The 23587-nt window shown below is 51.0% G+C and overlaps 1 protein-coding gene across 5 annotated transcripts in view; it reads right to left on the bottom strand.

Annotated features, from left to right (window-relative positions):
- The window catches only part of SLC4A7 (solute carrier family 4 member 7), a 1353206-nt gene that overhangs the window by 505485 nt on the left and 824134 nt on the right, over positions 1-23587 (bottom strand). For all 5 annotated transcript variants that reach the window (XM_069648779.1, XM_069648778.1, XM_069648775.1 and 2 more), the window contains one exon: positions 7630-7791. In XM_069648779.1, coding sequence (XP_069504880.1) covers positions 7630-7791 — 162 coding nt within the window. The remainder of the gene's footprint in view (positions 1-7629; positions 7792-23587) is intronic.

Here is a 23587-nt window from a genome sequence, read left to right on the forward strand (position 1 = left end):
ATGTCCAAGAGTGAGGGTAAAAGAGTCTCACTCTTGGCAGGAGAGACTGGGGGACTCACTAGGTTAGGAAATTCAGCCTAAACAGAGAATTCTTCCTAACAAAGACGAAGGTCTTTAAGTGGAAAGTGGATAACGAGGCCTTGTCTAGAACAGACGTAATTCGTTATCTGGGAGTTGCATTCAATATCTCCATAAGAGAATGGAGTTGGACTAACGAAGTTACAGCTCGGATGAGAATTTTTGAGTTACAGGGCTTGAAACTGCACGCAAAATACAGGAAGTTTGCAATACAGCCAGTAATAACTTTCTACCGGCAAAAAGTTACCCCAGTAGTATGTTTCGGTTGTGAAACTGGTTGGAACATCAATGCCAGCTTCTGGTCACAACTGGAGGGGATCTTTTGGTGTAAGGTACTAAAACTACCCCAAGGTCTCTCAATGGTGGCAATTAGTCATGCGTTGGGGCTCGATTCCTTACTTTTTACAGTCTTGTGGAAATCTATAACATTCCTTCGTAAAATGAGAATAACACCTGTGATAAACTCCTATCAGATCTTGAAGAATAAAAGTCACGACGCATCTGCATCACTACTAAATAGTTGGGAAATGAAACTGATGGCAATTATGGATGCTGCAGATATAAAAATGTCTGAGGTGCTACAGACTCCACAAGTAGCGAAGAAAAAATTTAGACGATGGAACTGGATAACTAACTTAGAAAAACGTTCCACACTGTCATTAGCGCTGGACTTAGGACCAACGTGTCACAAAGTAGGAAACTTACCAAAATATCTTGAAAAATTTCCCTCGCCATATCATCGGAATCCGTTCCTAAGACTACGCCTTAATCTATATCATACCAATGAGCGGTTGATGAAACTAAAAGATTCCACGACCAAGAGAGAGGCCTGTCGATTCTGCCAGTATGAAGTTGAATCAATTAAACATCTGTTAATAGAGTGTCCCTCTATTGCCGCTCAGCGCTCACTCCACTTATTACGTTATGCTCCAAAAAATGGTAATATGCTGGAATGGTGGAATTATGCCATAACAGGGTCAAATGTCGACCTAACTTGTGACCTCATCGACATGATCCTTCCATGCCCTTCGGAGCAGTTTGTCAAATTATAAAGAAGGAACAAGTTACTTACCTGTAACTGTTGTTCTCCAGCATGGGTCTGGCATGGATTCACATGCTCATGAATATTCTCCGTCGTCAGGCTGGGAATCCTCGGTAAAGAAAAAACCAGTATCAGTTTCGTTTCTGATCTGTCTTTCGTAGTAGCAACCAATCACTGATCCCTGCGTCATACTGACCACAGCCAATGACTGCCCTCTACCTAAGCCCCGCCTCTGGCAGCCATCTTCAGATTTGGTAGCACGTGAACTGGCAGTATGACCAAGTGAAGAGCCGCAGAGGGGTAGGCGGGAGGGTTCGCATGTGAATCCATGCCAGACCCATGCTGGAGAACAACAGTTACAGGTAAGTAACTTGTTCCTTCTCCAGCATGGGGTCTGGCATGGATTCACATGCTCATGAATAAAGAATACATAGCAGTACACACATGCACAACCACGGGAGGTGGCAAAGGCTCAACATTAAGCATCACATCAAACTCAACATTAAGCAAATCTTACCTCCTCACCAGGCTCACCTTAGGCGAACAGGTTGCGGAGCACTGCTTGGCCGACCCTGGACTCCTCCCTGGAATCCCGATCGACGCAGTAGAATTTCGTGAAGGTGTGCGTCGACCTCCACGTAGCAGCCCTGCAGATGTCCAGCAAGGGCACACCAGATAGGAACGCCGTGGTAGCTGCGATCGCTCTGGTGGAATGGGCTCTCGGACGGCCAGGCAGGGGTCGGTTTGCCAACCGATGACAGTACATGATACAGCCGGAGAGCCATCTGGAAATGGAAGCCTTCCAAAGAGCCTTCCCCTGATTGACAGGTCCAAAGTTCACAAAGAGTTGTGACGTCTTCCGAAAACCCTTTGTGCTGTCCACGTAGAACTTCAGCGCTCTAGCCACATCCAGCGAGTGCAAAGTCCTCTCAGCCGGCGACGAAGGCGACGGGAAGAAAACAGGCAACACCAAGGGTTCGTTGAGGTGGAAGTCCGACGGCACCTTGGGCATGAAGGAGGGTTGCGTCCTGAGCACTACCCTCGTGTCGTGAAAAGTCAAGTACGGGGCCTTGCAGGAAAGGGCCTGGATCTCTCCCACCCGTCGTGCGGAGGTGATGGCCACAAGAAACGCTGTTTTCCACGACAAGAACTTCAACGGGGCCGAGTGCAGAGGCTCGAACGGAGGTCCCATGAACTTGGTCAGCACCACGTTGAACTCCCACGCCGGGGCCGGAGCCTTCACCGGCGGGAACGATCTGAACAGTCCCTTCATGAACTCTTTCACCAGACGATGAGACCACAAGGACGTCCGCCCAGTGGTTCTGGTGTATCGGGAGATCGCAGCAAGATGAATCTTGATGGACGCATGCGCCAGTTCAGCTTTGGCCAGCGTCAGTAGGTACGGCAGTACTTGGGGAGCCGTAATCCGCAGAAGGTCAATCTTCTGTGCGTGGCACCAGACAGAGAACCTCTTCCATTTGTGTCCGTAGCATTTAAGAGTTGACGCCCTGGCCTTTGCAAGAACCTCTCTGCAGTCGGCCGGTATGTCGTATCCTCCAAACTCTAACGCTGCAGGAGCCAGGCCTGCAAGTTCAGCGACTTCGGGTCGTGATGCAGGATGGCGCCTCCTTCCCTGGAGAGCAGATCCGTGTCCACTGGCAGCTTGATTGACGGGGACGCTGACAAATCCAGAAGGTCCGGGAACCATATCTGCCTCGGCCACGCAGGTGCGACGAGGATCACCCTGCACCGGGACCTCTTGAGCTGGTTGATGAGCCGGATCAGCAATGAAAATGGAGGGAACGCGTATAGGAACAGGCCCTCCCAGGGGAACGAGAAAGCATCGCCCATGCTCCTCGGCTGGGGAAACCTGCTGGCGAACCTCCGGCACTTGGATTTCGTCGCCGTCGCGACCAGATCGATCTGGGGTGTGCCCCCACCGTCGGAAGAGGCGGTCCACTAGATCCTGTCATAGGTCCCACTCGTGGCACGAGCGCAGCTCCCTGCTGAGTGAGTCGGCGATGGTGTTTTTTTATCCCTGCCAGATGAAACGGCACCAGGAACATCCTTTGGGCGACGGCCCAATGCCACAGATCCTGCGCCTCCCTGGACAGGGCTGGGGACCTGGTTCCGCCTTGTTTCCTGATGTAGAACATGGTGGTGGTGTTGTCGGTGAAGATCCTCACCACCTTGCCCTTGAGGGACGGAAGGAAGGACCTGAGGGCCCAAAACACTGCACGGAGCTCCAGGACGTTGATATGGAGGGCCTTCTCCGTCGGGAGCCAAAGGCCTCTCGCGTGCAGATTCTCGGTGTGCGCTTCCCACCCTTCCAGGGAGGCATCCGTGGTCACTGTCTCCTGGTGGCCGGGGGTCTGGAAGTCCATGCCCGCCGTCAGATGTGCGCGGGTGTCCCACCACCGGATCGCTCATCGGAAACTCTCGTCGAGTGTGATCCTCTCCTCGAAGCTGCCCGTCGTCTGGATCCAGCGCGCGTCCAGGAACTCTTGCAACGGGCGCATCCGGAGCCTGCACAGGGGGATGAGGTAAATGCAAGAAGACATCATTCCGAGGAGGGACTTAATGGACCTCACTCTGGCCGCGTCCGCAACCAGCATCCGCTGCACCTTGCCCAGAATGGCCCTCGTCCTTTCCTCCGACGGGGAGGCCAGAAGCGACACTGTCGAGCTTCGCTCCCAGAAACAGTGCGTCTTGCGTGGGCACCAGGTGGGACTTGGCGTAGTTTATGGAGAATCCCAGGTCCGTGAGAAGTTGGGCGGTCCTTGCCGTGTGCTCCACGGCAAGCTCCCTCGACTTGGCTCGGATGAGCCAGTCCAGGTAGGGGTAGACGTGGATCCCCTCTCGGCGCAGCTGCGCCGCCACCAGTGCGAGGCACTTGGTGAACACCCTGGGTGCCGACCTTAGTCCGAAGGGAAGGGACTGAACTGATAGTGACGCCCTTGGACCACGAACCTGAGAAACTTTCGGTGTCCCTTTAGGATGGGGATATGGAAGTAGGCATCCTCCAAATCCAACGACGACAGGAAAATCGCCCTCCTCTAGCTGACCCAGGACGTGTTGGAGGGTGACCATCCGGAACTTCTGTGCCTTGATGAATTTGTTCAGTCGTCGTAGGTCCAGGATGGGACGCCATCCTCCAGTCTTCTTCTTCACAAGGAAGTATCTTGAGTAAACTCCGGAGCCCCGAAGCCTCTTTGGGACGAGCTTGATGGCGCCCTTCCTGAGCATCGCCTTTACCTCCAAGAGAAGTTGAGGGACGTGAAGTTCTTTCCTGGCCACAGGGGGGACGCGCGGACACTTCTTTGAAACTCGAGCACGTGACCCTGGGCTAGGGCGTCCAGCACCCAACGGTCAGTGGAGATGGACTCCCACATGCTGACGAAGCTCGCCAGCTGGCCTCCCACCGGGGTGCTTCGGTGGGGGCCCGACCCCACGGCCGGTTCAGTCCTGCTTCGACGAGGCTTTGCCGCCTTGACCTCCTTGACGACGACGGCGGGGTCCGCCTGACTTGCCTCGTCCCCTGTAAGCTTCCTGCGACGACGAACGGGCCGCTTGACGGTAGGTGGAAAATCCGCCGCCGGAACCTTTGGAGGCACCCTTGCCTCCGCCGCTCCGAAAGGGCGGCCGCCGTTGCTGGAGAACCCCAAGAGCTCGGGCCGTCTCCATGTCTGCTTTGATGGCTTGAAGGGAATCGTCCACTGTTTTCCCAGACATGTTGTTTCCATCGAACGGCATGTCCAAGACTCTGGTCTGCACGTCTTGACGGAAGTCAGCCTTGAGCCATCCACGCCGCCTAAGGCACACGCCGTTGCCCAACTGGCGAAATCCAGTGTCGGCGATGTCCGTCGCAATCGTAATGGCGTGGTCCGACGCCACCTCACCTTCCTGTAAGATCTCTAGGGCATCCGCCCTCTTGTCGTCCGGTATGAAGTCCAGCAGGGGGGCCAGTTTGTATCACAGCTCCCTGTCGTAGCGGGCTACGATAGCCAAGGCGTTGGCCGCCTTAATCGTCGTCGCTGCAGACGAGATGACCCTGCGTCCCATCGTATCCATTTTTTCCCTCGCCGTCCGGCGGGGAAGTCGACGTGGAGGCCGCACACCCCCCTGCTTTCTTCCTGGCCGCCGCAGAGACAACGGAGTCCGGGGTCGGCTGTGCCCGGAGGCACAAGGGGGCCGCGTCTGGGACCCGGTACTTCTTCTCGTACCGATCCCTTCTAGCCGGCGTCGTGGATGGGTTCTTGAGGAGGGCGAGGCCCTCATCCCAAATATCGTCCAGTAGAGGCACGGAGAGGACCGTCTTCCTCTTGGCCTCGCGCCGTTGATAAAGGAAACCTTCCTTCTCCTCCGGGCAGAGCTGGAAGAGCTCGGATGCCCTGGCGATCATGGAGTGAAACGATCCAATCTCGTCGGGCGGGGAAGCCCGGGTGGGAGGTGACGACGGCAGATCCTCGTCGTAAACCTCGTCGTCCGTACCCGTCGCGGCCGTGTCAGTCCCCGTATCATCCCCACGAGTCGTGGACGGGGAGGAGGGCTGAACAGGGCGTGATGGCTGAAAAGGAGGTGGAGGGTGAATCCTTCTTCTCTTAGGAGGAGGGCTCCCAGAAGGGCCTGGCTCCGGGTCCCCCGTCGGGAGCGGTTCCTCCGCTGGTGGTAACGGCAGTCTCGTCCTTATCGCCGAGCAGAAGGACTGTATAGCCAACAAAATGGCCACCGAGTTGTCTTGCGGCGCTGGTTGAGGGGAGTCCGACGGGCGGTCAGGGGCCCCGTCGGCACCCTCGACGATATTGTCGTCTCCTACGTCGGGATCCCTCCCGACGGGCTGGTCGTCTTCCACGCCAACGCCGTGGCTTAAGACCTCGATCAGCTCTTCCTCAGAGGTTGAGGCCGAATCCACGACGACCTCCTGCCCCCCCCTTTTTCTTCTCCGTCGGAGGTTTCACGGGGGTCCTGTCGATGGGCATAAAAGAGGACTCCCTCCGCGGTGGCAGGGAGACTGAGCCCCGAGGTCGCCACCACTGGTGTAGCCTCCACAGGCTGAGCCAGGGCCGCCGCGACTGTCTCGATAGAGGCCTTGGCCGGATGGATTAAGGCTTTCACCACCTTAGGTGCGCTCACCACCTTCTCCTTGTGGGGGGGGGGGGGGGGGGGGAGAGAAGGGCACTGCCTCGCTCTTCCTCCGATGGGGCCTTCGAGCTCGACCGGGGCCTCTCCAGGAGCTCGGCCTTCCTCTTACCCGAACCAGAGCGTTGGCTCGTGGTTGATGGTGCCGGGGAAGATGCGCCCTGCCTGGCGCCCGTAGAGCCCGACCGTTCGGCGCTCCCGGTGCCAGCGGACTCGCGGTGCTTGGCCTTGTGTTGGGATCCCCGTCACCGGGGCGTCCTCAAAGGTCTTAGAAGACCGCTCGGATTGCTTCCTCTTCTTCTCGCCTGACGGGCTCTTCCCTTCCAGCCAGTTGGCGAGACGTTGATTGCGGTCCATCATGGTCCGCTCCGACATATTGCCGCAAAACGCACAGTCCTTCTCCACGTGCGTCTTGTCCTCATGTAGGCAGTAAAGACAAAAGGAGTGTTCGTCCTCCTTAAAGACATTCTGAAGCTGGCATCCAGGGCAGACCCTGAACAGCTTTCCGGGCGTCGAGCTTCCCTTCTCCTGGGCCATGTCCGAGCTGTGCCTGAGAAACTTCTGGAGTCCTCCAAAAGCGTAGCTCGACAAAATCTTCACCCTTGAGGGGCGTAGACCAATCCGACACAGGTCCCCGTTGATCGGATGAAGAATCGGTGAAGCTTGAGGCTTTTTTTGACCGAAAAATCGAAGTTTTTGAGAAAAAACGCAAAAAAAATAGCACTAACGCTTGAGAGCAATAGCACGAGGATCCCAACACTTGAACGTGCGGTAAAAATCTGAAGATGGCTGCCAGAGGCGGGGCTCAAGTAGAGGGCAGTCATTTGCTGTGGTCAGTATGACGCAGAGATCAGTGATTGGTTGCTACTACGCAAGACAGATAACTGATACTGTGTTTTTCTTTACCGAGGATTCCCAGCCTGACGACAGGGAATATTCATGAGCATGTGAATCCATGCCAGACCCCATGCTGGAGAAGCCACATATTCTCGTCGAATGTTTGGCTGAATCTTTAAATCTTTAAGTTGATCTCCTTGATCGTTGATTGAACTCAAAACGATCATTATGCATTATTACTATCATGAGAGCCAGATCAATATGACTTTTCTTTACTTGTCTTTGAGATGCTTTTATGTTTTCTTGGATTTTTGTCTTCCGTCTAAACTGATTTCGAAATGTGAAAGTGAGTGAATGAGAAAGACAAAAAGTTTGACAAAAAGTTTTGTTTTCTTTTACAAAAAGTCAATAAAATTTTTTTAAAAAAATTAAGCTGTGAAATACCAGATTCCTCTTCAAATGTAAAGATGCCTGCAAACCATCTGAAAATGGGATAACCTAAGAAAGGCACACACTTGCTCTGCAACACTCACCTTGGTGGGAAAGTAGGTTTTGGTTTTAAACTGCTTGAGATAAGACGATAGAATACATGTTGCAAAGAAAAGGATGACGGACCAGAAGAGAACATCAGGAACATAGGGGCCATGATGGCTGCAGGCAGCTCCAAGGAAATCCCCATGTAACAGTTTACATTTCTGCAAAGAAAAGAAAAAAATGCTGAATTGTCTTCTTCCTTATACCATTCCTGTAAATAAACTTAAAGCCAAGAAGCAAACTATCCTTTCTACTCATCTGGGTCATACATCTAGTGCTACTGGATAAACCCTCATTAACATCCTGTCAGCACCAGAATACATATAAAGTACAGAACACTGCACCCTTTCACAGAGGAGCTTACCAGAAAAGAGAATGCAAAAACAAGAACACTGAGAACAGACTGGCTCAGCAAACTAAATTGTCCATGTTATCAGTCGCTTTGAAGAATTGGCAGTGGACGCAGAGTTCAGTTTTTAAAAGTGTCAGTAGGAGATGTGATAGCGTTATCTCTGCCAAGATTTAGAAGGATAGTGGTTCATAGCGGATCTCTGAGTAGAGTTTCTCCAGGAACCTCCCTAGGCAGATGGTTTCATTTTTGATGTTTTGGGGTATTCAAGAAACACATTTGTGAGTGATGCTTTAAAAAAGGACCTATACGCTGATGGGGACCCTTTGTATTGGCTTTGGTGTCAAGATGTAAATCAAGAGTTCTTTTCATGGTGCAAAGTACTTGGGTTTTCAGAATGAAGGGGAGGAGGGTGTTTTAATTTATTTGGAAGATTGAGAGGGCTTTGACATACTCAAGGTAATATCAGCTAATTGCTACGGTTTCATCTAATTGGGGGAGGCAGAGGCTAGGGGGGCGGAATTAAGCAGTCAATGAACACCCAAAATGTTGACCATCATCCAGCATGACTTTTTTACATCTTTGTGCTATTGATTGGCAAACTATTGGGGAAAAAGAAAGGAGACACAGGGATTATCCTCCCATAGATTACCTTCTTCCAATTTACATTACCCAGAGCGAGTTGATCTTCTGAAATCTTTCAGCTACCAAGGGAAGCAGTGTGCCTCCCGGGAGGCTCCCATAGACTGACTCCCAAAACTACATCATGCTTGGTATAGATGGAGAAACCGTGCCCTCATGACTCACTTTTAAGGTATTTCACCCATGTTAAACAGCGGAGGGAGTGCTAAACTAGAAGTGACAAAGTGTTGCACAAGAGGGGCACTGAGAACCTCTGCTGCGAGAGGGAGAGTTCACAGAAGGAGGACCGTCGCCCATACGCCTATGAAGACACCGGAGTGGCTTCCAGCACTACAGGAATTTGCTAAGCCCCACACGGAGGTCGGCCATGACAAAATGGCCGGCTCCATTGCCACAGCAACCAGCGTCAACACTGGCGCCTGCCAGAGCAACACCACCGTGGCCCGGGGCTGCAATTGGCCAGCAGCGTCTTGCGGTCCCTCCCCTCCCGCTTTAAAGGGAGAGGGAGGTGACCGCCAGGCAAAGCCGCAGCGCAAAGGCCCAGGAGCAAGGCCCGCGCTCTCATCTGCGCCCAGGAGCAAGGCCCGCGCTCTCATCTGCGCCCAGGAGCAAGGCCCGCGCTCTCATCTGCTCCCTGCTGCTTGAGGATGCACTTCCTCAATCCACACAAGCAAGGTAAGAGCTTGACGCAGGGGCGCCTTCCCATTGGTGTTAATGAAAGATGGGCTCGTTTCCGCGCCTGCACCGCCACAACAACCCCCCCGCCCGCCCTGCACTTCCAGACCCACCACCTGGCGCACTAAGCACGAGCGCCTGACCTCAAGGCTCCACCTCCCATCAAGTGCCTTGCACACAGATCTCCCATCTCACCATTGTGGCCCTAGCCTCGCCTCACCTCACAACTACCGCTCATCGGCACACCCTTGGCCCTGCCTCCACCTCAAGGGGCACCTGGTCTTTTACGGTGGAACCACAGACCATGGGGCCTCACCTAGTGGGGCACTAACCCCTACCCCACTGAAAGACAATGGGAATACTCCCACCCTCACATCCATGCATATCTCTGTAGCCCCCACCCCCTACCTGGATGCTACTGTAGGAACAGAACGTATTGTACCTACAACCACAATATCCCCCAATAGTGCCCACATCACTGCTGATGCACCAAAGCTTATTGCGAATGGCCATGTAACAGCAGCTGGTAACCCCATGCCTACTACTGTTGCACCCGCAATTGCCACTGGTAACCCTCATGCCTACTACTGCTGCACCTGTAATTGCTGCTATCAACCCTATGTCTAATACTGTTGCCCATGTGACTGCCGCAGGTAACCCCATGCCTACCACTGTTGACCATGTAACTGCGACTGGTAACCCCATGCCTACTACTGTTGACCATGTAACTGCCACTGGTAACCCCATGCCTACTACTGTTGCACCTATAATTGTTGCTGGTAACCCCACACCTTCTACCTTTGCCCATGTAGATATTGTGGGTGACCCCCATTAGCACTGCTGAAGCCCCGGTGATGGTTGGTATGCTAGATCTACTGGCATTCCTCCAAGCACCACAACTCATGCCGATAGTGCTGTCTCCCCTAAACATTCACCCATTAAGGCTACTCCGGCCCCCTTAACTACTCTCAAATGCGCTCTCATTAATGCACGTTCACTCCCTGCCCATGCGCTGGACATCCATGACCTTCTCTGCAAGTCCAACCTGGACCTACTTGTCATTAGCGAGACATGGCTCCACGAAGCCTCAGGGCAAACCCTTGCCCTTGCCTTACCTGAAGGAAACACCATCTTCAGACAAGATCATGTTGCACAGAAAGGAGGAGGTGTAGCACTGATCGCTAAGCAGTCCATCCCCATCAGGAGAATTCAAGGGGCCCTATGTCATAACTGCGACTACATGCTCGTTAAGGTTAACCCATCACCCTCCATATCACTTACTGCCCCTCCTGGGCTGGTCACCAAGCTCCAAGAGGCCCTCCTTCATGCCCTTGCTGACAATCTAAAGAAATCCGATATGTCCATCCCCTTGGTAGACATGAACCTCGACCTAAATGACTGTGCTGACGGGCATGCAGCTCTTCATACTGGGCTTCAACCAAGCAGTGACAGAACCCACTCACAACAAAGGACGCACCTTTAACTGGATATCCCATCACAACTGCCCTCCCTCTATCTCAGCCATCACTCCGCCATCCATTTTGACCTTGACATCGCTAAAGCACCCACCGCCCACCCTATAGCACTGCCACCTGCTCTCAACAGAAGCTCCAAGCAACTTACCAAGGATATACCACCACACCTCCTGGTTTCCGAACTCAAGCCACCATTTACCAATAACCCAGACACCCTCGCCGCCGCCTACAACTCTACCATCTCGCAAGCCGTGGACACCATTGCCCCACTCACCCAGAGAAGAGCCAAAATCGCCAAACTTACCAACTCATGGTTCACCCCTGAACTCTTTGAACTACGCACCAATAAAGAGGACAGCCCTTGCAGACTGGAAGGCCAAACCGAGCAACTAAACTGGCCTTCAATAACATTGCCCAACAATATAAAACTGCCATCATTGCAGCCAAAGTCAATTCCTTCAACTCGAGGATCGCTAACCCTAAATCAGGTTCCAGGGAAATCTTTACAATCTTCAGAGAACTGGAAGAACCCGCAGCCAAAATGCCTTCCATAACCAAGGACAAAGACTGGTGTAACAAGAGTCAAGAAGCTATGCTCGACAAATTGAACACCCTACAAGACAAAATCATCAGCCAACAAAAAGCTCTAAAACAACTATTCAACCTACACCAGGATTCTCCAGCCGAAATCCCAGCATTTTCATTCGAAGAGATGAAGGAACAGGACGTCCTAGCAATCCTCAACTCCATCAAGCCTTCAAACTGCAAAGGTGACTCCTGTTCAGCCCAGCTCATCAAAGACAGCGCATCCACCCTGGCACCCTTCATCACAGCGTTCATCAACGCCTCCTTCAAATCCAACAAAGTCCCCTCCTGCCTCCAAGAAGCTTGGTGCGCCCACTGCTGAAAAAACCCACATTCAACCCCAAAATCCCGGGAAACTAGAGACCTATAACAACGGTGCCTTTCCTGCTGAAGATCTTCAATAAGGCAGCCTACCGTCAAGTCCAGAAATACCTGGAGACTCATCTACTAGGCCTCCAACAGTCAGGCTTTCGTCCCAACCATGGAACAGAAGAACATGTTACTCTCTTACCTAGTAACGTTCTTTCGATGGGATGGTCCGACGACGTATTCCAGATCTATGACAGTAATCACCACAGCTGTGCTGCTTCAGAAAATCTTTTGGCGTCTGTGTCCTGCGTCGATGACGTCGATATGCCGTCCTCGAGGGCCTCAGTCGAGCCAACGTCACCGGATGTTATAATTAGGACGCACGACGCCCATAGCCTCAGTTGTAGTTTTTTGGCCAGAACGTGTGGCACCAATCTACCGCCAGTATGACCACAGAAAGCCTTGCGGAAACGTAAGCTACAATCGCATAAGAAAAAACATCAGCGCGGTAGGCAGGGAGGGAGCGATAGGGAATACGTCATCAAACCATCCCATTGAAAGAACGTTCCAAGATTAGCGAGTAACTTGTTCTTCGAGGGGATTGGGTCCTCTGACGTATTCCATATCTATGACAGACTCCCAAAGCAGTACCAAGGTAAGGAGGTGGGAAAAGAATTTAGAATATACCAATTTAGAAAGTACAATCAAATTGCAGATTAAAGGACCGCCTTGCCAAAGGCCAGACCCTGCCCATGGGAAGAATCTAGGGAGTAGTGACTTACAAAAGTATGGACCGAAGCCCAAGTGGCTGCTTCACAGATGTTATGAATAGGAACACCCCTCTGCAGAGCAGTAGAGGCAGCCATACCCCTGGTCGAATGGGCCCGTAAGCCTACCGGAGGGTCCTTACCCGCCAGGCGGTAACATTCAGAAATTGCCAAGATAATCCATCTAGACAAAGTCTGCTTAGTCACAGCTTGTCCCAAACGCCTTCCAGCGTAACCAATAAAGACCTGATCGTCCACTCTGACCCGGGACATGCGCAAAATGTAGAAACTCCAAGCTCGCCTAGGATCCAGCCTATGGAGCCTCTCCTCTTCCTTACCAGGATGTGGAGGAGGATAAAATGCCGGAAGAATCACCTTCTGGCTTAAATGAAATTCCAACACCTCCTTCGGAAGAAAGGAAGGACGAACTCTAAGGACAACCCTGTCCTTATGAAACACAGTGAAGGGTGGCTTAACTGAAAGTGCCTGTAACTCACTCTGCGAGCGGAAGTGACCGCAACTAAAATTACAGTTTTAAGGGTTAACAGTCTCAAAGGACAAGAATGCAAAGGCTCAAATGGAGCACCCATTAGAAACTTGAGAACAAGGTTCAAATCCCAACCGGGCACCTGGAAAGGTGACGGAGGGAACACCTTATCGAGCCCTTTCAGAAACTGAGAAATTAAAGGAATTTTAAAATAAGAACACTCCTCAGGCGAGCGCTTAAATATGGACGGCGCCGCCAGGTAACCTTTAACGGTACCCACTTGCAAGCCCCTGTGGGCTAAAGAAAGCAAAAAAAAACAGAACCACAGGAATGTCGCATGAAAAAGGATCCATATTCTGAACCCTGCACCAGTTGCAGAACTTTCTCCAACGGCAACGGTACAGGGACTTTGTTGCCGGCCGTCTGGCCGAAAGCAACACCTCCATCACATCTTCAGGGAGGTCCCAATCCTTATACCTCAACCTTTCAGAAGCAAAGCGTCAAGGTTGAGGGATCCGACCTCTGGATGGAGAATCTGACCCCCCTCTCGTGAGAGCAGATCGTCTCGGTAGGGAAGACGACGTGGAGGGCAGATGGACAAGTCGAGAAGGTCCGGGTAGCACGTCCTCCGGGCCCATGACGGAGCAATGAGGGTCATCTGGGAACTGAACCTCCGTAACCGCCGCAACACTTGCGGGATGACGGGGACTGGAGGAAACGTGTACAGCAGTGGAAACGACCATTCCACTACGAACGCGTCTCCTAAGGCTCCCCTTGGAGGAAATTCCCACGAGCAGAACCTTTCGCACTTCCGGTTGACACTGGAGGCGAAGAGATCCACTTGAGAGGTCCCCCAAAGGGCAAAGATCTCCAGGAGAATCTCTTGAGCCAATTCCCACTCGTGAGAGATCGTGCCCTGCCTGCTCAGAGTGTCCGCCGTCTCGTTTTCGTCTCCGGCCAGATGAACTGCCGAGATCGAAATTTCCTGCTGGATGGCTCAGAACCAGAGCTGCATCGCCTCCCTGCACAGAGGAAGTGACCCTGCGCCCCACTTTTTGTTGAGGTAGTGCATGGCCACTGTGTTGTCCGTCAGAATCAGGACATTCTTTCCTCGCACAGTCAGCAGAAAAGCCTTCAGGGCAAGCCTGAAGGCCCTCAGCTCCAACAGATTGATATGGAGTCTGGACTCCGGAGACCAACGACCGCTGACTGTCAGCTCATTGGCATGAGCTCCCCATCCCGTGAGGGACACGTCTGTCACGATAGTCACCTCCGGCCAGGGTAGCCATAACAGAGGCCCCTCATCAAATTGCCTTCGATGGCCCACCACAGAATGTCCCGGGAGACCAAGGGCGGCACCTGAATGGGGTCCGACATCCTGCCGGAGGACTGTGACCACTGGAGTTTGAGAGCCCATTGCAAAGATCTTATCCGCAACCTGGCCTCTGGCACCAGAAGAATGCAGGATGCCATATGGCCGAGCAACCTCAAGAACTCGAACGCTGGGAGACTGGGCATGAATTGAAACTTGTGCACCATCTGCTGAATGTCGTGAGCCCTCACCTGGGGAGGAAAACACTGCCCCAGGGACGTGTCGAGCACTGCTCCAATGTACTGGAGCCGCTGAGTTGGCGTCAAGTGGGACTTCTTTAAGTTGAGGGAGAAGCCCAGCTTGTGAATCGAGTGGCAGGTGACGGACCGATGATCCAGGACTTGCTCGGGAGAGCGTGCCTTGATCAACCAATCACCCAGGTAGGGGTAGACGTGAATCCCCCCTTTCCCGAGATACCCTGCCGTCACCACCACCATGAGCTTGATGAAACCCCTCGGCCGGAGATCAATCGGAACGGCAGGACTCGAAACTGAAAGTGCGAGTCGCCAACCGCGAACCTCAGGTACTTCTTGTGCTGGGATGGATCGGCACATGAAAATAAGTGTCCTTGAGGTCGAGAGACACCATCCAGTCCTAAAGTTGAAGGGCCTGGAGGACTTGAGAAAGAATAACCATCTTGAACTTGTCCTTCCTGAAGAGCTTGTTCGAACAGCGCAAGTCCATGATGGGTCTCAATCCCCAGTCTTTCTTCGAAACCAAAAAATAAGGGGAATGCCATCCCTTGTTACTCTTCGCTACAGGCACCAGTTCTATGGCGCCTTCCTCTAGCAGGGATTGAATTTCCTGCGCAAGGAGCGGATACGGACTCTTCAAAGAGAGATTCCCTGGTGGATTGTCGTGAGGCCTCTGCCGGAAAGGAAGACAGTAGCCGTGGGCTATGATTTCCAGAGCCCACACATCTGAAGTAATGGCACACCATTCTACAAGATGCTGCACCAGCCTTCCACCAACCGGAGAAGCATGGGCCTCATGACTGAGCTGAAGCGGCTGCGGCAGTGCCCGAGGGCAAAGAGGCAACTGCTTGTGCGGCCTTGGCACCTCGAGTACCTTGTTTCCCACGTCTGGCACTCCTACGGTTGCCCCTTTGACTTGCAGCTCCTATCGATTTACTAAAGGATGAGTAATATCGAAAGGAACCTCCCCTTCATTGCTGTCCCCTAGGATGAAAAGGCAGAGGTTGGCGAAATGCAGCGCCCAACGACTTCGCTGCAGCTTTGGAGGTCTGCAACCTCTCAAGACTCTCGTCAGCCTTGCTGCCAAAAAGATGTTCACCATCAAAGGGCATGTTGAGGAGCCGGACCTGCACATCAGGAGCAAAACCCGACTTCTGCAGCAACGCAAACCTGCGTATTACGGTGCTCGCCGCCATGGACCGGCTGACGCAATCAACCATGTCCAGACCCGACTGAACCTATTCACACATGGCATCCTTGCCATCCTACACAATAGCAAGGAAACCATCCCATTCCTCCCCTTCGGGAATATGATCAGCCGCTAAGGACATACAGTTCCACAGAGTGTGCATGAAACGAGACAAGGCACAAATTGAGTTGGCAGCCTGAAGCGCCATACCCCCAGAAGAAAATACCTTCTTCGCCCAGCCGTTAAAACCTTTGTCGTCCCTATCGGGAGGTATGGTAGGGTACAACGCCTGCTTTGCTGGGGCCGTAGCCACCTGCACCACCAAACTCCGGAGTAGGGTGCGTGGTCAAGTAGCAGGGGTCGCCACTGGCTGGGCGATATTTCTTCGGCAAGGACTTGCTCACTGCCAGGAGACTCTAGAGAAGTCCAAGCCGCAGCCACCCTTCTCTGCAAGGCCATATGGAATTTTTTTTATTTTATTTGCATTTATAAAGCGCACTGCTGCCCTGGGGCATTGTGGCGCTGTTACAAGTGAGCTTACTTGACATAGAAATACAGTGGGCACTTGGTTACAGTCATTGCCAATGTTCCAGGTTACAGGGAGACAAAGAGCGTAGATACAGTTGTTAGTTACAGTAATAGTAATGGTTACCTAGAACATTCTTGGTGCAGATTTACTTAAATAGGATGGTTTTCAATGATTTTCTGAAGGACGTGAGGGAGTTTTCCGCTCTTAATTTAGGTGGTAGTGATTTCCAAGATTTTGTAGCTAGAACTTCGAAACCTGAACTAGCAGCTCTGACTCTGTTGAAGTTGGGAACAGAGAGTTGGTTGGTGTACAGTTTCCTTTTAGGTCTGAGTGTCTGGACTTGTAGTATTCATTCGGACAGATAGCTGGGGCCTGACTGGGAAATGCATTTATGTGTAATAGTGAGGGTTTTGAACTGGATGCGCTCTTTGACAGGGAGCCAGTGGGCATTCTGTGTGGCAAGGCAGCACCGGGTCAGTTGAAGGACCTTGGTCCAGGATATCAGTCAGGTCATCTTGCTGAAAATCCCCAGGGGGGGGCAGACCACCCCAGGTAATCCGTGACCCTCGACATGAGGCGCCGGTACGAGGATTCGGCATGCGTGCCAGGCTCCGGCCGACCAAACTCCACCTCTGGAGAGGTGTCTAGACCACTGACGTCGTGCAGCGACTGACGCAGGTCGTCAAGTTGACCATGACCAGAAACAATGCCATCAGGAACCTCTGCAGGAACCTCACCTTCCTCAGACCCCTCATCCACCTCAGAAATATAATCAATAGGCTGGAAGGAGGATACAGAAAATGGCACAAAGACATGTTTAGCCTTGGCCAGCGCCTTCCTGGGGGTGCCACTGTGCCACGGGCACCTCCGACAAAGTCACCTCGAAAGGCGTCGAGGGAATCTGCGTCGACGTCGAGCGCGGAGCCAACAGCGTCAACACAGGCCTTGAGGGGGGAGACCCAAGCGTGTCTCGACAGCCTGGGTGCCGATGGAGTCGACGACTTCCTCGGAGGCGGGGCCTCGAGAGAGTCAGTCGACGAGCTCGGCGCCGCCAGCGTCGAGGTCTTCCTCGAAGACATCACAGGTTCTCGCGGTCTCAAGGGCATCGAGGACCGGGACCTGGAAGGGGCATGTTTTTCAATCGCAGGACTCCGGTCCCTCCGTGCCGTCCGAGGACGCCAGGCGTGGCTGTGCCTCGAGCAGTCGTCGCGACCACCGGGCGCCTTCGAGGTCCCAGTCGGACAAGGATGGTCGCTCTAGACGACTCGACTATTGCAACGCACGTCTACAAAAAACATCAGGAGGCTCCAGACGGTACAAAATGCCCTTAGAGCAGCCACAGGCATCTCTAGAAGAGAACACATTTCGGTCACGAGACAATCTGTTCACTGGCTCCCCATCAAGGAGCTTAATTTCAATCTCTGGCACAAACCCACAAATGTCTCCATGACTCTGCACCCCGCTACCTCTGAGATTCACCCTCCCTCTCACCAACAGACCCACTAGAACTATCTACACCAACCGTCTAACCATTCCCAAAAGCCTCAGGGCTTGTGCAGAGTTGGGAGGGGCGAAATCAAGCTTTCTAGTCATCGCTGCCACTAACTGGAACCTGCTACCGCCCCCACTCAGGAGCATTGAGTCACATACAGCCTTCAGGAAAGCAATCAAAACAATGTTTGTGTAGACCGCCAATCACCCTTCCGTATCAATTGTATAATATGTGTTCAAATGTATCATAGATACATGCTCATTCTGTAACCAAGCTCTAGATACTACTCATGTAACCATGACCTTCACTGTATGTATCCAAGAGTATTATTTTATTCCGCAAGGCACCTGCTCCCTCTGTAACCTATGCAATGTCTTCTGTACACGTAACCAAGGCATCTTGCAACAGCACCTCGATGCCTTCGGGCTGCAGGCGCTTTACAAATACAAAAATAAATAAAATAAGAAACCTGTGGGAGTTAAATCCATCAGAAAACATTACCAAAGGCAAGGAATTGGTTCTTATGAGGAGCGGTTTCCTCCCAAAAATAACTCATTTTAGATCCCCACAACAGTACTGAATCTGGGAGGATGGAGGACAGTGAGGGGCATCAACCAAACCAGAAAAACTGAGAGCTTGACTAAAATAGGTATATTGGCTCAACAAGGAGTCTAGTCAGTAACATTTTGCAAAGCTAAAAAGAATGCAATTCATCTGCTTGGGAGATATCAAACAATGGTATCCCTCTGCAGTGAAGTAGGTGCCAGACCTTGGGTAAAATGGACAAGAGGTCCTCAGCACCTCTTTTCCTGCACAGTCATAGCACCATGGAATCCATAGCACAATATACCAGCTAAAGTTTGCACAGACTTTGCTTGGACCATTATGGCTCAGGCAAAGGAGACTAAACACTTGTCACCCTTCCTGAAGTTTCTCATCCTGGAGATATAGCAGCAGAGAACCATTTTCAGAGGCAATGGACGAAATCCCTTACATTTTAGAGTGGTGCAAAGGAGGGTAGAAAACCTACAGGGAATTCTCAGAAATGTGAAAATCAGACTTGGCTTTCAGAAGAGAAGTCTGCCTCACTTTGAGTGACTGTTTAGCAAACGTTAGGTAAGATGGTTTGCAAGACAAGGCTTGGAGTTCACTCACTCTCCTAGCGGAGGAAATCACCAAGCGGTTACATTCTAAAAGAACAGTAATTGAATGGCTCAAAAGGTGCTGCCATGAAACAGATCGCAGGTTTAAACCCCACACAGGAACAATGACCTGTTGTCAGGGAAACAAATTAGCTAAACTTTAAAAACTGCTCAATTGTAGGGCTGGAAAAGAATGAGCCGCGCTCCAGGGGTTTCTTAACCCTTTAACTGCCATGGGTTCCCCCAACCACTCAGTGCCAAGGCCTTTTTTGGTGATTTCGGTATTTCGCCATTGAATGCCTCCTAACGTTTTCTCTTTCATTAACTCCTTAAGTGCCAAGGACAAGGTATCTCGTCCTTGGCAACAGGGAGGTAATCCCAAGGACGAGATCCCTCAGGCGTTAAACATGATGGCTGCTAAATAGCCCTTCAATGTGCCAATATGAAGGCCTTGTCAAGCCAAGGAAAGAAGCAAGCCCAGAAGGGTTGCTGCAGGGCAAACTTAACACCAAGCTGAATACTTGCATCATCTATAGGCATGATTCTGCTTAGTGATGGTCCTCCATGCAGAGGGGAGTAAATGCAGCACATTGTTGAACAGGTCCCACAAATTAGGTCTCAGACTTCCAGCAGCCAAGCATGAAGGCTGCAAGTACTGAGATTCGTCTAGAGCACTCTTCCCAATCGACTGGGAGAGAAGCTCCACCCTTGCTGGGACACATGGGGGAGGGAAGACAGCCAAGTCTAGAAGGCCCCGGGTGCCGTGTGCAATGATAAATATTCCTGATGTGTCAACCCAAGATCTTTTTGCTTTACTGGTGGATTATTTTTCCTTCTATCTCAGTGACTGGGAACCTTTTTCCACACACTCCAAATCTTTTAATCCTTTTATGGATGTCATTTTTAATTGTATCATCCTCTGACAACTTTGGGTATATACCTTTTTATTGTTGCAGGGTTGCCCTTAGGGCTCCCCTTTAACTTTCTCTGGCTAACCTTGGTAGAACTACAGTTCCCAAGCGTAGAAAGGATCTTTGGATGCCTTTTACATTGTTAGGTGAAACCAGCACCCCCCACCTTATGTGGAGTGCTGGGGAGATAAAAGGAGAAAGGGGATACATTGTAACACTAAAATTTTTGTAGCAGGGACAAGCTTAGCTTTAATGGCGGGTGGCAGGGAACCTTTTTCCTAGTTCGGTGCATCTTTACCGCTGGCTGTTTTCACAGGTGCAGTAAAGGCACCCATTTTATCAAAATGGCCAGTCTTTTTCAGCATGGGTACCCAATCTGCCCCTAGGGAAGAGGCCCAAACAAATGTTAAAGGGTATGTGTACCGCACACTATCACCACCAGAGTGGTCCCCTGGGGCTCTGAAAGAAAAAAGGGAGGGATGGGAGGAGTAAGTGGGATGAGCTGGAGAAGTGCAAGAGAGCAGTGATGTGCTGTTGGCGGCCTCTGCCCGGAATTCCGTTAACTGGGCTTGGGGTGTTATACTGTTGGGAGACATTGTGTTCTGTTGTGGTGGTTCATGTGTGCTTTGTATTGTTGTTGCAATGTAGTGAAGTTTGTGCAGACTGTTGTGTTGTAGGTTTGCGTTTGGTTAGAATTTGAGAAGTGTATGCAGAGGGTGAAGTTGTTAGTAGGTTGGTTAATTGGCATTGCTGTCTAGAAGTGAGGCGCTACATTTCCCCCATTTCTAATTCGGTGGGGTGTGCAAGTGTCACCGTGTCTGCGCTCAGAACAGGGTTGTGCGATGCTCATGGTCCCTTTTCCATATGCATAACCTTGCCCAAGTTGTGTACCGGCCATCTACGTGACCCCCTGTTTGTGTGCGGGGCAGTCAGGCGTTTCTGCGTCCCTACCTAGTCTAGTAGGAGGGTGGCATCGGTAAGCCCGGGTTTGCTCCCTCCATGAGTTGGGTCTCCTTGGCTTCACCCTCTTATTCGGTTGCTCATTCAGGTTACCACTACTACCCCCTTTGGAATGTGGCAATGCTAGTGCTTGCTCTGTGCGTGGCATCTGTATTCATTCGCAACTCACTTTGTCCATGGCCCTGCCAATAACCAGAGCTTAGTTGGTGTGGCAGGCGCTAATGCTCACCACTTTATACAGGTCTGAACTATAGAAGCATTTATCGGGTGGGTGATGGTTGTTTGCTGGGAGTTGGCTAGGGATGTTGGGTTCTGTCCTCATGAGTGCCGTTTGTGTCTTATTAGACTTGGTGTTCTCTTTCTGAAGTAGGAGTTTATCGCTTTTGGATGTTGTCATTGTCGTCCTAGATTGTCAACCTTTTCATTGTTCCCCCCCTATCCTCCACACCTCCCCCCCCCGCCCCGTTTGATTTTTCAGTTTGAATCTGTGATGTTGAAGAGCCAGGTTTTCAGTAGTATTCTGAATTGTAAGTGGTCTTTGGCGTTTTATTTCTTTTGGGATGTTCCAGATTTTTGCGGATAAGTGGGAGAAGGAGGAGCACCCAGTTTTTTCTTGATGTATGGTTTTTCTTCGACAGATTTCGTTGCTTGATCTGAGGACTTGTCTTGTAGATTGTTCATTTCTTTTTCAGGAATTCGCCTCCTTGTCCGCTGATTGCCCTGTGTGTTATGCACATTGTTTTGAAGGTGATGCAATGTTTGACTGGGTGCCAGTGCAGTGTTCTTAGGGCTGGAGTGATGTGGTGTCTTTTGGATAGTTTGAGGAGTCTGGCTGCTGCATTTTGTATCCTTTGTAGTTTCTTAAGGAGGTATTCTGGTATCCCGAGATAGAGGCTGTTTGCATAGTCGATTGTTGACATGAGGACAACGATTGTGAGTGTTTTATGGGTGAAGCAGAAGGGTAAGATCCTTCTTGCCGTGTGAAGGAGGAAGAAGCATTTCATGATCATTACATTTATTTGTGGTTCTAAGGTTAGGATGTTGTCCATCAGGACTCCCAGGTTTTTTTACTACATTAGATGGAATTGGTGCGGTTCCCATTTCCGTTGGCCATGCAATATAGGTGTTCTCTTGATTTTTGGATATAATCACGATTTCTGTCTTTCCTGGATTGATTTTCAAGTTGTTGGCATTCATCCAGTTAAAGACTTCTTTTAGACACTCAATTAGGGTTGAGTGATTGGCTTTAGTGCGGTTTAGAAGATGTTGAAGTACAGTGGTGATAATGAGGACCTTTGTGGTACTCCAGTCGTTGACTCATGGTGTGGACTTGAAGGGCTTTAACCTAATGGTTTCTGTTCTGTCTGCTAGGAAAGATTTAGTCCAGAGTAGTGCCTCGTCTGATATGCCCATGTCTTCTAGTCTTTTGGTTAGGGTGTCATGGCTAACTGTGTCAAAGGCTGCTGAGAGGTCGAGCAGAATCAGGGCTGAGGTTGTGTCGGAGTCCGCGTTTGTTCTTAGGTCGTCCCAGATGATAGAGCCGTTTCTGTTCCTCTTGCGGGTCTGAAGCAGACTTGTGCTTGGTCCAACAGGTGGTGTTTTTCTACGTGTTCTTGGGTTAATTTGTATACATAGGCTTCCAGGAGTTTTGCTGGGTAGTGAATGGTATTGGCCTGTAGTTAGATGTCTTCTACGTCTCCACTTGTGTTTAAGAGTGTTTTAATATATGCTGATTTGAAGGATCTTGGTACGCCTCCTGTTGCTAGTGAGAGATTTAGGAGGCATCTGAAATATTCTGATGTTCCTTGTGCAAGGATTGATTTGTAGATGTCAGGCGGGCATGGATCCATGAGTGAACCCGATTTCTTGCTTTGTTTCACCAGCAAGATGAAAGCCTCTGCTGATATTTCGGGATAGATTTGGAGTTTATGCTGTGCTTCTCTGTTAGGTTCGGTTGGTTGGATGTTATGGTTGGTCTGTTTTGTATTACTTGTCGGATGTCGTTGATTTTGTTCTTGAAGTGATCTGCCAGGTCCGTGCAAAGTTTCTCTGAGGGGGTTGGGGTGTTGTCGCAGCCTGGTGGGTTTCTCATTTCTTTAATGTTGAACGTTTCTTTTTTGTGAGTCTGTCGCGTTGGTGATTCTGTCATAATGCCTTTTGTATTTCCTTCTTGTACGCTCCGATTTGTTTCTGGACGTGTTTTTTTTCTGGGTTGTATTCTTTCCTCCATTCCAGCTCCATTATCTTGTCCTTTTTCATGGTGCTTAGTAGTGGGGTGAACCATTTTGCCATTGATCTTTTTTGATGGGGTGAATGGTTTTTCTGGGGCGCTCTTTTCGATTGCGTCAGCAATCCATTTGTGTAGCAGGTCCGCTTTCCCGTCTAGGTCAGCCAGCTCTAGTTCTGTAATTGAGGGTTTGGTTGTCTCCAGTTTCTCGAACAGGTTACTTGTTTTGACAGTTTTCCAGATCCTTTTTGTGGCGGTTGTTAATTTAGGGGTCTGGATGCAGAGTGGAGTAGGTAGTCTGATGATGAAAGGGATGAGGAGATGGTCGCTCCACAGTATTTGTATCGGTGGTGCCGCGGTGAAGTTTTTCCTGGGCGAAGATGGCATCAAGGGTGTGTCCTGCCGAGTGTGTTGCTCCTTTGACTAGCTGTCATAGTTTCATGGTTGTAAATTGTCCGGTCAGTGATTTATGGGAGTTGGCGTGACTGGTTTCAAACCATATGTTGAAATCCCCCAGGATAATTAGATGTTCGTGCTTGATGGCTATGTTGGTGATGGCTTCTATGAAGTATCAATGAAGGTTGCATCATATGAAGGTGGTCTGTACACCAGGATGAATGGGAGGTTTTTTGGGTTCGCTGATAGGGGTATG

This window comes from Ambystoma mexicanum, chromosome 2q, assembly GCF_040938575.1.
Source record: "Ambystoma mexicanum isolate Mex_15411 chromosome 2q, UKY_AmexF1_1, whole genome shotgun sequence".
NCBI classification, from domain to species: Eukaryota; Metazoa; Chordata; class Amphibia; order Caudata; family Ambystomatidae; genus Ambystoma; species Ambystoma mexicanum.